Raw genomic sequence first — 16,236 nt, 5'->3', positions numbered from 1 at the left:
CTACATGGCGGCTATGATCTCTCTCCTGTACCTCTCAAGTGTGGCATCTAGGTTCCTTCTCCTGGCATGGCTGACCTCTCTCTCCCTTCCTCTTTCTGTTCCTAGACTGGGAATCTTAAAAGTCCTACCTGTGTCTGCCCTGCCCAGCCATTGGCTGTATTTGCCAATGAAACCCAATGTGAGTAGAGTCCCTCCAGGTTTTATGTGTGGGACTCTGTGGCAAACAGGTTTTGAGAGAACATAATTAGCAAAATGAAAGCAGCATTAGATTAAACCCACAACCCCTACCCAGTGCACACTCCCAGGTGTCTAGTCAGCAGTGAGACATGTGTCACCGCAAACTGTCTCTTTTAGCATGTTGCCAACGTGTGTGAAAATCCCTGAGATAGGCTTGAAGCTTCGGGGACAATGGCCAGGATGCAGCCCACTGTGCCTTCCTCACAGAGCCGTGTGTCTAGCATCCGGATGCAGCATGGTACATGTGCTGGTGCTCTCATCAGACCGTGGGCCAGTGCTGAACCTGACAGGTACAGCGCCCCACAATCTTATCACCTGTCAGTCATGAGGTTCTTAAAATAACTTGACAGGGCAAATTAAAAATAGTAAGGGGAGCGGTGACCCAGATTGGTGGCAGTGTCCTGGGGAGTTGGCATTTTTTTTCTCTTGCACTTAAGAGCCTTTCAGGGCATTCAGATGTGGGCACTAGTTCATGTCACAGTGGTGGGGTGCCTGCTCTGAGCTGTGCACACCCATCCTCCCCGGGGTAAGGAAGGCCCAGGGTGTCTCTGCTGAGTGGTTAATATCAGGGCTCAGTGGGTGGGGACACAGAGGCACAGGGTGGAACCCCAAGCTGACTTTATAGATCCAGTCCCTGTACAAGCAACCTAAGGGCACTGTCTTTGAAGTCACCTGTCCTGCTTTCCCACATTCTGCTTTACCACCTAATGCAAGCTCTTGGTGTCTGTGTGTAACCTTTCAGGGGTGCTGTAAGAATCATATGCTGTCATCACCAAGGGGCAGAGCTAAAGACGGCAGGGAATGTCAGCCTCTGGGGATGCAGGAACACGAGGAAGAGGGTACACACAGGGAATCAGCTTGTGCCACCCACTGTCCTTTGCTGATTCCTTTTCTGCCTTGGGTCAAGAGTGCAATGGCAATGTCATACCTGAAAGTCGGCTTCTGCACTGGGCCCCCACTTCCTCCCACTCTCATATTCTTTCTTTCGCTTTATCTGTGATGTTCCATGAGTCTTAGAAAGGATATAGATGTCTTACTTATGGCTGGGCATTTAGCAGTCACCCATTCTTATCATTCTGACCCGTTATGGGTCTGCATTTACCCCTTCCTACTGCAAAGGAAGCATCTCTGTCCAAAGCTGGGTATAAAAACGGAATTATTTAGAAAGCCATTTGACAGAAATATTGTGTTGTTGTTGTAAAAATATAACAACATTGTGTCAATTTAACAAGCCAGTAGCACTAGCTTTTCCTCCTGGGGCCTGTGACCTCCCCAATCACTGGCTTCTGACTAAGCTTACGAGACCAAGTGTGAATTTCTTCCTGTCGAGTTGTCTTCATATCCTAGCAGAAAGCAGTTGGTTACCTCCATAAAGATTGTGCCACTATACATGAATGACCAACGTTGTGCTACACACAGAGTCCACAGCTAAGGACGACATATTGATGACATTTTCCTCCCAGCATCCTACATAATACTGTCTTCACAACCAGGGCTACACAGCAGTGAGGAAGTTCCCAACTCAATTCCAACTTGATTTCCCTTTGTCCTCACCACAGCACGTAGTGTCCTCAGCAATAGCGTCTTACGCTCTAGTTCTGGTGGGCAACCAGCACTTTGTAGACTTGCTCATGGCTGGCTTCCTTCATCCACCAGCACACTCACTGACAGTATTCTGAAGACTCTTCCCTAGGCCCCGCTTTGCAGGCATGCGCCCCTCATGTGCCTCTGACTAAGCCTCCCTCCTTGCCACCACAGGCTACCTGAGCCCAGCAGAATCCAGGACTTGTGGGAATACAAGAATCCGCTTAAGGGCTGTCCCTTAAGTCACCTGGCCTGCTTTGTCACTTCCCACGTCTTGACCCAAGGCCAACTCTTGAAGCTCCTATTTTCTTTGTGTAACATTAGAGGTATGCTGGCCAACCACACACGATCATGCAGCCTCCATGCTCAGTAGAGTTCCCAAGGTGTACAAAACCATTGCAAAACCAGAGTTATTGAAAGACGCATGGTGCTAATGAAGGGTGCAGGGAAAGGGGACAGAACCCAGTGTGACACACAGCCACATGGGGAAATGCTGAATCCTGCTCTCTTGACTCCAACTGGCCTGTGACAGTACACAACAGAGAGCAAACTCTCTCAGATTTGCTGGAAAACTCATAGAGTACAATGGCAGCATGGATTACTTTTACTTTGTTGTGTGATCGTTTGTATATATGATATGTGTGTGTGTGTGTGTGTGTGTGTGTGTGTGTGTGTGTGAATAATGGTACATGCATGCCACAGCACGGAAGTCAGAGGACAACCAAATACTTGGATCTCTCCTTTTGCCTGTGGGCATCAGTCTAGATGACAACAAGTTTCTGGGGAGTCTCCTGTCCCCACCTCCCCTTTCTTTGTAGGTACACCATGATTATAGATGGCCATGATGGTACCAACTTTTTGTGGGTTCTAGGGATTTGAACTCAGGTCCTCATGCTTGCATGTATGCTGGTTTATGTCTACTTGACACAAGCTAAAGTCATCTGAGAGGAGGGAGCCTCAATTAAGAAAATGTCTCCATAAGATCAAGTCTCAGACAAGCTTGTAGGACATTTATTTAATTAGTGATTGGTGCAGGAGAGGACAGCCCAGTGGTGCCATCCCTGGGCTGGTGGTTCTGGGTTCTATAAAAAAGCAGGCTGAGCAAGCCATGGGGAGCAAGCCTGTATCCTCCGTGGGCACTGTATCAGCTCTTGTCCCCAGGTTCTTTCCCTCCCCAACATGCTTTTGGTCATGGTATTTTGTCACAGCAATAGAGACCCCAATGAAGACACACGGCAAGCAATTTTGCACACTGAGCCATCTTCTGGGCTTTTAGATTTTTGTCACTTTAAAGCATCACTTCCTGCACTCAACCAGGAAAGGGGCTGGAGTATAGTCTCTCTGCCAACACTTCCTCTGAGCAAATGCCCTCTGTGGATCCTCTGTGGGTTTTAATCCAGATTCTGTCTTAGGTCTTCTCAGCTTTGGAAGTTACTCAGTCTGTGGGTCTTACTCCTGAGTTAGACCTCAAAGGCAGGAGGAAACATAGTGGATTGGAAGTGTCCTGCTGAGTCAGCTGGCCTCGTGCCCCCTCCCTTGTAGCCTGCACAAACTGGACAGAAACTGGCATTTTCTGGTATCTTTGCATCTTCCTTGTGGTGTTTGTCTGCCAGTCCCCAGGTGGGAAAGGATTTGCAATTCAACACCCTGCTCTTTGCTGGGGCCTTGTGACTTGGCCCAGGCTCAGTAAAGGGAAGCAGCTTTGCCTACTCTGGTGTCACTAGGCCCAGCCTCCAGCTCCTGAGGTGGTGTCCCCAAGGGTCATTTCTCTCCAGACACTGAACGAGGAGGTGGCTAGACCTCGCAGGTCCAGCCATGGCAGAGAAGGATCCTGTCTGCAGCTCCAAGTGGGAGGCACCACGGAACAAGAGCTCCCTGGACTCGGCATGGTCCTGGGTAAGGCTGCGTGTGGCTGTCTGAGGATTCAGCTTCTGCTCACAGCTGCAGCTGTGCGGTCTGAGCCCAGAGGCTCCATTCAGGAGGGTCCTACCTTCACAATATCTAGCTGTGTGCCCTGTAAGCTCCCACCTTAGGGCTCTCAGGAAGGTTTGTTTACAGGAATGTATTCCAGACTTAAAGCCTGTTTTTTTGTTTGTTTGTTTGTTTGCTTGTTTTTTTGGTTTTTTTTTTGTTGTTGTTGTTTTTGCACTGGATAGAAAATGCTTGGTTATGCTTTGAGCCTGGGTGCTTTCTGGTCTGCCCCTGGTCAGAGAGAAAGGCAGTGACATAAGAATGACTTCTCTCTACCACGATTGTTTACAGCACTGTGTATGACAGGGGGCTCTTTGGACTCTGAAGCTCTCAGCTTCTCTGTACTGCCTATTTTAGACCTCATTCAAAGTCCACGAAAGGGGGATGTTGTTTAGACATAGCTATGCTTTCTGAAGACCCCAAAGCCCGAAGGGGAGGGGGCTGTGATCACCCCAAGTGGCAGTGAGTATTGAGGATAGGACCTGGGCTAAAATCCAAACCTCTGCTGTTCCTGAAAAGGCCAGTGGGTTTGGGTGCAGTGTAGACAATATGCCCCTGATTCAAATGGTGCCCCTGGATCCCCCCATGATACTCCGCAGAGGACACCTGTAATTCTGCAGCAACAGGAAGACACCTTCTCGCTGCTGGTGTCCCAGAGCACCTGGCACCTGTCAGTTTGCTCATCTTTGTCCTCAAGACAGGTTGTCCATTAGGGGCTGCTCTGGAGGGATAGGGTGCAATGTAGTCAGGGGAGCTGAGAGAGAGGAGGTCCTGGATTCTGTTCCTGCTTCTGACCCATAAGTCATAAATCCTGAGGTTAGATTTTTCATTAAAGGACCCATGCTTGTAGAGGTGTTTCCACAGGCCTAGCTGTGGGGACAGGAGTGGTACCTCCCTTTGGGAATTCTGCTCTGACAGTGAGCTCTTTTTGTGGTTAGTTGGGAATTAAGGTAGCTTTTCTTCTTTCAGTCCAGGAACGCCCCCTTAGAACATAGCACACATCCTTGCCTGTATCAGTTGCGATGTAAACTCTCTCCTCCTTTGTGGGCAGTGTGGATGCCCACCCGTCGCATTGGTGCCCACCATCCTGACTGACGCCCTGTAGGTCTGAGATGCAGGCCTCGTTGTCATGGTGCTGCCTTGTCCAGCCCAGGTAGCAGGGATCTGAGGAAGATGACTGTTAAACTGAGACTTGCCCATGGCAACTGAGTGGGAGTGTGGATTGAAAATACATGGCAGGAAGCCAGGACCTCTGGTGTATGGTGAAGGTTCTGTCTACTCTCCAGTCCATGTCCATTGGGCCTTTAATCTGAGGAAGCTCTGGTTGAATATCTGTGTTTTGCTTTTGTGTGTGTGTGTGTGTGTGTGTGTGTGTGTGTGTGTGTGTGTGTGTGTAGGCTAGGCTGACTAACCAACAAAGCCCACTGCTCTGTGACTCTGCCTCCTCCACAGATGCAAATACAAGCGCGTAACCGCTGCACCCAGGACTTTTCACATGGGCTTCACCTGGGGGTTTAAAGTCAGGTCCTCATGCCTGCAAGGCAAGCACCTTATTGACTAGGCTACCTTCCAGCCCCTGCTTATGTTTGGAATGTGGTCAGTGTGGATCGTGCAGAACATGAAGAAGGTTGTGAGCAAAAGCCTAGAGCACTGTAAGCAGGGGCTGAGCTTCTGTCCTTGATGGCTTTTTATAATAAAGGGACAAAGGGGTTTGAAATCCAATCGTTGTCCCCTTTTAGTCTGTCACTTTCCCCACTGTTTCATGTACCAGATAAATGCTCATTCACTGAAGAAACTCAGCGGGCAGAGTCTGCAACAGGTCTGTCCCCTGTGCCAGCATAGCCTGGCTTCTCTTATTTGTTCTCAGAGCCAATGAGGCTATGGGGAAAGAGAGGGGGGGATGGACAATGAGAGGTGAAAGAGTCTACCTGGCAGCTGCTGGAGACACACTGTTACTGGTTCCCTGCAAGGGGGGTGGTTGACTCTAAGGTTGAGCTTTGTAGGGCCTTGGGACGTTGGCTCATGCTTCTGGAAGAATCTGACCCTTTGTACGATAGTATCCCAGAATGCCTAACCAGGAGTCCCAGTGAAACCAACGCCTCTCTCTGTTGATGGGGCTTTGATCAGGATCTGGATCAGGATCTGGCATTGAATCTTGGGAGACAAGGGAGTGTCCAGGCTATGGTTTTAGCAAAGCAGAGGAACTGGGACCAAGCCCAGACACTGGAGCAGAAGGCCAGATGGACTTGTGAGATCAGGGATGCTTTGGGGATGGCTTGAGAGGATCTGGTGAACAGACAAGAGAGGCAGGAACTACAGCTGCCCTGGCTGGGGGCCCAGGCTCAGCTGCCTGGCTTCTGGGAAGAGTAAAAGCAGCTTAGCGACCATGGGGAGGGAAAGGGCAGCTGGCAGAGATGAAACTCCCAGAGGCACCTGCTCAGTTGGCCCCACCCACACTCACAGAGTCGCTGGGCGCTGTTTCAGGGTCCCGAGTGTGCTTAGAGCCCAGCAGGGTGGGGGAAATGCTAAGCCTGGTCCCTAAAGGAGGTCAGGCTAACCGTGGGTGGGCAGACTGCAGCCTGCCAGCCAGAGTTCTTGAGGCCAAGTTCAGGAGTGACTGCTGGGCAAGACCAGGAAGGCGCCTTGAGAAGCTGGCCTAAGAGCCAGGCAGGAGAGGAGTAGGGTTTCAATAAACAGCAAACAGAGACAGAGCCCACTTCTCTGGGAGGTAAGCTTGAGCACAGGGAATGCTTGAGAGCACAGGGTGTTCCTACCCCAAGCTGCCTGCTCTCGGGGAGTCTTTTTCCCCCTTTCTTCCTAGTTGGGACGTGCACTGTGACATTCATCTTGGCTGGGCACCCAGCCTCTGAAAGACAGCAAGCAGTCGTGAGCCAAATATGAGACCCAGAAGGCCAAAGTGCAGGAGCCAGAAGGCCTGGGTTCATATGCCAGTTTAGCTTGCTAGAGCCTTAGCTTCCCCATCGGCAAAGCAATGCTTCTAATATCTAATGATAAAAGAGTCACCAGGGCTCCATAGACAGCAATTGCTCTCAACACTACCCTTGATCTTGGGAAGGATGCCCTGTGGCTACAGGATGTAAATGTAATAGTGACAAGTAATCAGATTTTGAGCTAGGCTGGGGGCTCAGTGGTGAAAGAGCACTTGTTGCTCTTGCAGAAGTGCTGGTTTCAATTCACAGCACCCACATGGTGATTTACAACCATCCATGTGTAACTCCAGCTCCAGGGCATCCAATGTCCTCTTCTGAACTGCTTGGGCACCAAACATGCATGTGACGCACATATATACATGTGCAACCCACATATCACATGTAAAATAAAATTAATAAATCTAAACTTTAAGAAAGTTCAGTTAGTATTTGCTGAGCATGTACAAAGCCCTGGGCTTGACCCCAAGCACTGCAAACAGCAAGGCATAGGGGTGCATGTATGTAATTCCTGGACTCAGAAAGTAGAGACAAAAGAATCAGGAGTTGAAGGTCACCACTGACTACACAGCTAGCTGAGGGTCAGATGTGATACATAAAGCTCTCTCATATATATATATATATATATACATATATATATACATATATATGTGTGTATTATATTTTTCTACATTATAAAATATAATCTACAACTATATAAATTTTCTCTGTACTATAAATTATATATATTCTATAATTTATAAAAGTACATACATTCACTTAGGTGTTGGACCTACAGCACTTTTAGGACATACACACATAGCACCATGTGTCTTTATCTATCCCGAGTGCAGGCTTCATCTAGACCAGACCTTTAGTCAGCCCAGCCATTCCTCGACTCATCCATCCTGGACACACCTTGCCTGGGGCTATGTCCTTTCCTTTAGAGGTATTAGCTGGACCTCCAGGGACATGATCCACTCTTTCAGATCGAGGCTCTGCTAGGGATTGCAAAAATACTACATACTGAGCATGTTTGTCTTTAAGATATTGCCTTCACTTTCCAGATACCTGGACGGTGGCTGGGGGATGATTCTTTGCGTCACTGTCTTCAGGGATCTCTGATAGTCAGGGACAAAGTCTGTCTATGCTGTGTGCAAGCTGAGCACCAGTGTCCACTGTCCACCTGGTCCAAAAGCTTTTGTTTGGGCAGGAACGTTGCAGGAGAGCCAGAGAGAAAAATGGCCGGAAGTGATGGTCAGAGAGGTGAGAAAGGGAGGGGTGTCTGGCAACAGCCTTTTTACATGGCTCCTGCTCCTGCTTCCTGGGCCCACCTTGGCCAGTACCAGGTGAGAATGAGAGTCCTGAGTGCCCTCTGCAGGTCGTACTCTGACACCACATGCAGAAAACCAGCCCTTTTTTTTTTTTTTTTTTTTTTAACGCAGTGGCTTTCAACCTTCTTAAGGCTGAGCTGAGACTTTAATACAGTTCCTAATGTTGTGGTGACCCCCAATCATAAAATCATTTTCATTGCTACTCGATAACTGTAATTTGCTACTTTTATGAATTGTACGTGTGTTTTCTGATGTCCTTAGGTGATCCATGTAAAAGGGTCATTCAACCCACAAGGGGTCATGATCCACAGGCTGAGAACCACTGCTCTAACCTGATCCCTAGTGAGACCTTCAAGTTAGAATGAACACAGTGTAGGAGTGTTCTGGCTAGATTTTTTTGTTTTGTTTTGTTTTGTTTTGTCAAGTTGACACAGAATATAGTCATACAGGGAGAAGGAATGTCAGTTGAGACGTTGTCTCTCTCAGCTTGGCCCGAGGGCAAGTCTGTGGGGGCATTTTATAAGTTAAGGATTGGTGTGGGAGGGCCTAGATTTTTTTTGCTTCATAGTTGTTGTGTTTCTGATAGAAATAGATTTTTGTATTGCTTTGTGGAGTTGGGCTACCGGAGGCAAACTCTTAGGACACTGCATTTAACTGACCTAGTGTCTCCATCCTTCTCAGCCTGTGACATTGCAGTCCTCCAGCCTGCACCTCCACTCTCCTTCCCTCCAGCAAGTTGAGATGTCACAACTTTTGATGTCTAATTGCTTCCTCTACGTCAGGGGTTCTCATCCTTCCTAGTGCTGTTGGGGTGACCCCCCCAACCATGAAATTGTTTGCATAGCTGGAAATCTGAAACTGTTATGAGTTGTAACATAAATATCACTGTTTTCCTAATGACCTTAGGTGAGCCCTGTGAGGGGGTCGAGACCCAAAGGTTGAGAACCACTGAACTAGCTAGGGTACACAAGGTACCCAGGCTTTGGAGCCTGCAATCCGTGGATTGAAATACTGGCTGTGCTGCCTCTAAACAAAGCTACTGTCCTTGACACAACTGCTTTTGGGTTCCAGGGGTCTTGGGTTTTAAAAAATCTTTCAAACTGGGGCATGGTGATGCACGCCTATAATCCCAACACTTGGGAAGCTAGAGAAGAACGATCATGAGTTTAGGGCCAGCCTGGTTTACATATGGAGGTCTTGTCTCCGAAACAAAACAGAAAGCATGGTGCTTAGGAATCCGCTTGCCTCATTTCTGACAAGGGCGAATGAGGTGAGGTTGGTGAGGAATCTGATTGTTACTATTTTTTCTTAGAAAAGGATTTTTTTTTAAAAAGACGGTAGACAAAAAACTTCTCATCAAAAATGTATCAGAAGAAGACGAGAGGGAAGTATGAACTAGTGGAAAGTTCCACAAGAACTGCAAAGCCTGTGAACGCCAGGCAGGTGTCAGGCTCACGCCAACCTCAGCAGTGACCCTGGGTCCCCGCCAGTTGCTTCAACCTCCAACACTCGCTAGTGCCAAGAATGATGCTGACGTGGGAAGGAGCGTCCACTGGAGCAAGCGCCAGGTGTGGATGTCTCTTCCTCTTTGTTTTTTACAAAAAGGACTAGAGTGACGCAGAGTTGGATAGCTGTGGGGATGTGCCAAGGTTTCCAGTACTGCACTAGGAAAGAAGAAAATAAGACAAAGTTGTGAGAGTGTTTACTGATGTGATTCTTCCCACCTAGATCTCTCAGGGAAAGCCAGAATTTGTTATGTCCGTTATGTTCTGTCCGTTATGGGAGACCGTCGTGGCTTGGATAAGAGCGAGCCCGAGCAGGTTGACGTATTGAATGCTCCGTCTTCGGCGGCCAGTGATACCTGAGGATTGCGCCTGCTTGCGTTATGTCAACTTGACACACGCTAGAGTCGTCAGAGAGGAGGGAGCCTCAGTTGAGAAAATGACTTCATTAGCTCCAGCTACAGTCAAGCCTGTAGTAGGGCTTCTTCTTAACTAGTGACTGATGGGGGAGAGCCTGTGTGGTGCTGCCTCTGGGCTGGTGGTCCTGGGTTCAGCAGACTGAACAAACCATGGGGATAAAGCACCCCTCTACAGCCTTGGCATCAGCTCCTGCCTCCAGGTTCCTGCCCTGTTTGAGCTCCTGTCCTGACTTCCTTCAGCGATGGACTCCAATATGGAAGTGTAAGCCAAATAAACCCTTTTCTTCCCAACTTGCTTTGTCCCAGTGTTCTATCACAGCAATAGAAATCCTAGCGAGGGCAGGATACTCTGGCCTCCTAAGGAGATAGGGCCTAGCTGGGGGAGAAGTGGGTCACTGGTATCATGCATCTAAAGGTTGTATCTGGTCTCTGGTCTCTTCCTTGCTCTCTGCTTCCTGTAAACCATAAGAAAATGTCACCATCTGCCACTTTTTTTTTTTTTTTTTTTTTTTTTTTGCTGCCATGATGCAGCATTCTGCCCAGGCACAAGAAGTCAGGTGACCATGGGCTGAACCCTCTGAAAGCGTGAGCCACTGTAAAGACTTCCTCCCCATTACGCTCTTAGGTCTGGTGTTGTCTCAGGGATGAGGAAAGTAAATGAATCTAGGAGGATAGAGTCTCTTTTCTTTGTGAAATTATCACTATCACAGTCCTTCCTCCATCCCTCCTTCTCTTTTCCTCTCCCTCCCTCCCTTCCCCTATCCTTAAGATTACAAGTGGATAATTTCATGTCTGAAATAAACTCATAGGGAGGAAGGTGGTTCAGCTGGTAACAGGCTTGTGGACAAGCATGAGTATGGCTCTCCAGCATCCACACACAGGAAGTCCAGCCCACCTTTAATCCCAGCGCTCAGGAGGTAGAGGCAGGTAGTTTATGAGTTCTAGCCCAGGCTGTTCTACATGCTGAGTTTTAGGCCAGGCCAAGGCTACATAGTGAGACCCTGTCTCCCAAAACAAAGAAAAACAAAACTACCAGAAAACGAAATAAACAAAAATCCAAAAATTCCAACATGGTGGTGCATGCTTAGGATCCCAGTGAGATCTAGAGACCGGCAGATCCCAGGAGCTCCAGGCTCAGTGAGAGAAGCTGTGTGAAATGTGGAAGGTGGCAGTGACTGAGAAAGACAGCCGTCGCTGACCTCTGGCCTCCCCACAGAGGTGCCCCACCCCCCAGAGCTTGCACAGAGGAGGAAGGAACAAATATGCCGACTGTTGAGTAAACCCAGCAGGGTGAGGAGAGAGTGGGCGAGTGTGGTATGGTTCCTTCTGTCTGTCCACTTGCTCGGGTTGGTTTCTTGTCAGGTGACAGCCTGCGACGGATGCTTTTATAAGTGAGGTCACGGCAGAGCTGCCCAGTTCTACAGTGTGCAAGGTGGCAGGGTACCGGTAGAGGTGACAAGAGAGGCTGAAAGCCAAACTGGACTTGTGTCATTAGGTTTCTGGGCCCAAGACTGAGGCTGCTGGGCCCTGATGGGAAAGGGCAAACTTGTTGGAATCTGTGTAGGCAGAGAGGTCCTTTACGTCAATGTCCCCAGAGAGGCCTTGTAGGCTGGAGTGGCTTAAGAAGGCGAGACTGACTGTGTTCTTCAGTATCTGCTCTCCCATTGTAGAGGCTTTCTATAAATGGACTATGGATGAATATCTACAGATCTCTCTCCCCCTCCTTCCTCACCCTGTCCCTATCCCTCTTCCTCCTCCTCTCTCTCTATTCCTCTCTCTTCTTCTCCCTCTCCCCTCTCCCTCCCTCTCCTCCCTCTCCCCTCCCTTCTCCCCTCCCCTCTCCCCCTCCCTCTCCTCCTCCTCTTCCCTCCTCTGTCTCCCCTCTCTCTGTGTATGAACACACATAAACATAGAGCCACTGCAGACGCAGGATTGATGAACTTCGCTCACCTTCTCAACTTCTCCCCATATTGACCCTGTCACTTCTGTGCAGTCTCCCTCCACAGTCATGCACGAGCCCCACTCAACATACATTGAAATCCCCAGAGGAGTTAACATCCCGGAGGCCTCTCCGAATCTCTTTCCCTCTGGAGCCACGGCTGCCATTTTTTTGAGATGGAGTAGCAGACTCCAGCCTTCAAATGAAAGCCTCCCTTCATGGCTGCCCTAGGGGCACCTGCTTTATTTCCCTGTCCTGTCAGACTTCTTGGGCCTTGCCTGTTCCTTATTTACCACCTCCCTTCCCTTCTCTTCAAAGGCAGCAGCCCTTTATAGAAATGATCTAGGGCAGTGGTTCTCAACTTTCCTAAGGTTCCTTTAATACAGTTCCTCATGTTGTGGTGATCCCCCAACCATAAAATTATTATTTTATACCTGCGAATTTGCTAGTGATGAATCATAATGTAAATACGTTTTCTGATAGTCTAGGTGACCCATGTGAAAGGATTGTTTGATTCCCAAAGGGGTTGAGAGCCACTAATGATCTAGGTACTTCTTAATAAGGCTCTGGTGTTCTGGCCTCTAGAGGGCGATGTCACAAGATTCTCAAGCCAGGTCTTGGCTGAAAGACCTCATTTCTTCTTCAGTGAGGAGTGGCCACCGTTAACAAATGGAATATGAATCAATACCTAAAACATCTTCAGCTAACAATATGAGTTTTATTGAACTTCTTAAATGAATTCTCTTCATCTAAGAATGAAGTGGTTTAAACCAGTTCAAACGAAAGGGTCAGGGGAGGGGAGACTTAGCTAGTCTGTGCTTTGACCTGATTTGACCTAAGCAGAAACCTAGTTTATTAATAGACATTTGGTAGACACTGCAGTGGCTGCAAAAGTGAGATGAGCTCGAGTGTCTAGCTTTTACCCACTTAGAAATGCCTATGACGTCAATACACGGAGAGAAAGAACGTGCGTGAGTCAACGTGAATGGAAGCCGTCAATTTGGGGAACAGCATTTTGCAGACATGAGTTATTCTTGGGATTTTGGTAATCTAAAGTGCTTTAAAGTGATGTATCTGGTTTATTACTGTGTACTGTGTAAATTTTCATGTCGGGTAGCATGCCTGCCATTTTCCATATTTTGCTCTTTTCCCTGCCCAAGAATCCTACAGTGGGACCAAGCAAGATGGCTTCATGCATAAAGACACTTGCTGCCAAGTTTGATGATCCGAGTTTATTTCCATAGGCTTATGTGGTAGAAGGGGAGACCTCTGACTCCTGAAAGTTGTCCTCTGACCTCAGCCCCTAACATGCACCATGTAACAGTAAATAAAAATGTAAACACACACACACACACACACACACGCACACACACACACACACATGCATGCACCCAGAGATAGAGGGGGAGAGGGAGGGAGGGAGGGAAGGAGGGAGAGAGAGACATCCTACAGTGACAATTAGTTTCAGATGAGATAGATCACATACAGAGAACCTGAGAGCATCTCATCTCATCTCTCTCTCTCTCTCTCTCTCTCTCTCTCTCTCTCTCTCTCTCTCTCTCTCTCTGTGTGTGTGTGTGTGTGTGTGTGTGTGTGTGCGCACGCGCACTCCTCTGTCTCTCTCAGCTATCTCATCCTGGCGGTCATGTTGTGTTTCCATGGAGGGTCCCCTATTTCCTAAGACTCTGCTCTCTCCGCTAAAGATGCTGCCTTCCTGTTTGTTTCTGCACATGAAGGGTGGGACCTGACTTTCACATACTTCAGCTCTCCAGCCTGAGTTAGAGATCTAATGTCACTGAAGTGATGCCCATCTTCCCGCTGATGCTAGCAGGGGTCTTCTTAGGGGTGATGGCTATGGGCTGTGCACGTGAGCAGCGGCAAGGGAGTGACTTTTTAGGGATCTCATTTTTGGAAATTTCCATGGGAAAGAAGACTTGATGGGGCATTAGTCTCGAGTGTTGACTGTGAGTGGAGCCTGCTTGGTCATCTAGCTTTATATGCAGAGTTGGACACTGTCATCCAACCTAATGGGCATCTTCTGCTCATGTCAGCCCTGGGCAGTCAGGACCGCTCAGAGAACAGCCAGATGACGTAGATCTGAATGTATGCGCCTGGGCATCCCTGTTTTCTTACAGTTCTGGTGGTGACCCCTGGCTGGGGCTGAAAAAGTTCATTCTAATTGCACCAGAGTTCCTGTGCGAAATGAAGCCTGACTTTCTGTAATGTCAGAATTATGTTCTGTATTTTGACTTGCTGGTGCTTCCAAGAACCAGTGGGATTGTGTGTGTGTGTGTGTGTGTGTGTGTGTGTGTGTGTCTGTCTGTCTGTCTGTCTGTCTACCTGCCTGCCTGCCTGCCTGTCTAAGGAGGCAGAGATAGAAAGGGAGAGGGAGAGGGAGAGGGAGAGGGAGAGGGAGAGGGAGAGGGAGAGAGGAGAAAGAAAGTCAGAGATAGACAAAGAACTAAACAGAGGCACACACACAGAGAAAAGGAGGGAGGGATAAATCGACTATAGGGGATCAGTGGGATGGCTCAGTAGGTAAAGACCCTTAGCACCAAGCTGACGATCTCAGCTCGGTTTCTGCACAGGCTCCTGCTAGTTGCACTCTGCCCTCAAATGTGTACTGTGGCACGTGCCCATGCATAACAAGTAAGCAAAAACTGTCATAAAATATTTTTAAATTTTATTTGGATAATTTCATGTGTATGGGTGTTTTGCCCGCATGTTTGTCTATGTACCATGTGAGTGCCAGTGGAGGTCTGAAGAGGGTGTTGAATCTTCTGAAACTGGAGTCACAGAACGTTGTGAGCCACTGTGTGGAGGCCTGAGGCCCACTCAACCACATCCAGCTCTCTACATTTCTGTTTATAAAACATTGTTCATTCATTTGTGTGTGTGTGTGTGTGTGTGTGTGTGTGTGTGTGTGTGTGTGTGTGTGTGTGTATGGGAAGGGCACATCATTCGGAAGTCAGGGATTGAACTCATGTCAGAATTAGCCGCAAGCATCTTTCCCCACTAAGCCATCTTGCTGGCCTTCTCTTTACACTTCTGCTCTGATTTTGGCTTCTGCAAACACTGTCTGTTTAAGCCTATGTCTTTTTCCTATGGTGTAATCTTTGTCTCATCTATTTAATACTAGGGGGTTAAGATGATTTGAAGAACCAGTTCATGACATCATCTTGGCTATAAGCTACAAACGTGCTTTCTGTCCTAACCCAACATTGCTGAAGTGTTTAAGAGAGGGTAAGACTAGAGGCACCGGTGTACCGTTTGAAGCCTCTATCTGAACCATCCCCCTTTTCCCGAATATGATGGTTTGTCTAGCTGCACTCAGTACACGAACTCCCACCACCCACAAGCCCTCTCACCTACCCTATTGGGCCTCATGAAAGATTTTATCAAATGCCTTCCTGGAGTGCAGAGCACATGCACCCTTGGGTGCCTGTGCCTCCACTTCTTTCTGATGCTCCAAGCTCTCCATGGGAAAGGAAAACTTGCTTCAGCCCAGTTCTTCCCGATGATGCCTTCTTACAGGCAGTTAATGTCTCTCATTTTCCAAGGCTGAGAATGACTCACTGGAAGGCATTTAGGACACAATCCACACCCTGACACCTGGGTATCCTAAAGGAGTGCTGATGTGTTCAAAGCGAAAGGGTGTACACTGCTACTCACCTGCGGTAGTCAGTACTTGGACCTTCTGTGAAAGTGCCACTCCAGGAGCCTACACTCTTCCCTCCGCTTTGCTTTGGCTCTGGTGCATCCTTGCTTTGTGATGTCCGTGAGTCACTCTGCTCCCAAATGGCCTTAGTTGTGAGTCCGGTTGCTGTGGGACTTAAGCAAAGCAGTGAGTGGCTCCCAAGTACCAAGAGTCACCAAGAGCTTTGACAAGTCCCCGCATTACCATAGGCCATCTGGGTCTGAGCCGAGCGTTTCCAGGTTCTTGGCTTCTTACCTAAAGATCTGAAAATAAGGGGTCATAGATTTGTAAAAGGAGCGACATAATTTCGTTTGAAAATCTGTAGTGCCGGTCGTAGAGGGATCTACTATCAAGATTACAGTGGGCCATGAGATTTTGGGAAGGAGGGCACTTTACCTGAGGAGTAGTAAATGGATCCTTATTTTGATTGATCACACCTTCGTTTTCCCTTCCCATAATACATTTAATTTTAATCGTATGCATATGCATAAGATGGCACAAGGTGGGCATAGTTTTGCTTTACTGCACATGCATGCTAAACCAGTTCTCACCAGATTGGCCCTTCCGTTCTTCATACCTGGGTATGCTAGAAAGATATGTGGATAGCAACTATCTAAAATTGGCTG

At 48.2% G+C, this 16,236-nt stretch overlaps 1 protein-coding gene across 9 annotated transcripts in view; it reads left to right on the top strand.

Moving 5' to 3' along the window:
* Window positions 1-3,584: 3,584 nt before the first annotated feature.
* Window positions 3,585-16,236, top strand: part of Lpin1 (lipin 1) — a 106,498-nt gene continuing 93,846 nt past the window's right edge. For all 9 annotated transcript variants that reach the window (XR_015621857.1, XR_015621855.1, XR_015621854.1 and 6 more), the window contains exon 1: window positions 3,585-3,717. Coding sequence is in view for 6 of the 9 variants with exons in the window: in XM_087553152.1 (XP_087409278.1) it covers window positions 3,637-3,717 (81 nt within the window). In the remaining 3 variants the exon portion in view is untranslated. The remainder of the gene's footprint in view (window positions 3,718-16,236) is intronic.

This window comes from Rattus norvegicus, chromosome 6 (assembly GCF_021556685.1).
Source record: "Rattus norvegicus strain SHRSP/BbbUtx chromosome 6, alternate assembly SHRSP_T2T, whole genome shotgun sequence".
Taxonomy (NCBI): Eukaryota; Metazoa; Chordata; class Mammalia; order Rodentia; family Muridae; genus Rattus; species Rattus norvegicus.
The sequence above is the reverse complement of the archived record's forward strand: the minus strand, read 5'-3'. Positions and strand labels throughout refer to the sequence as shown.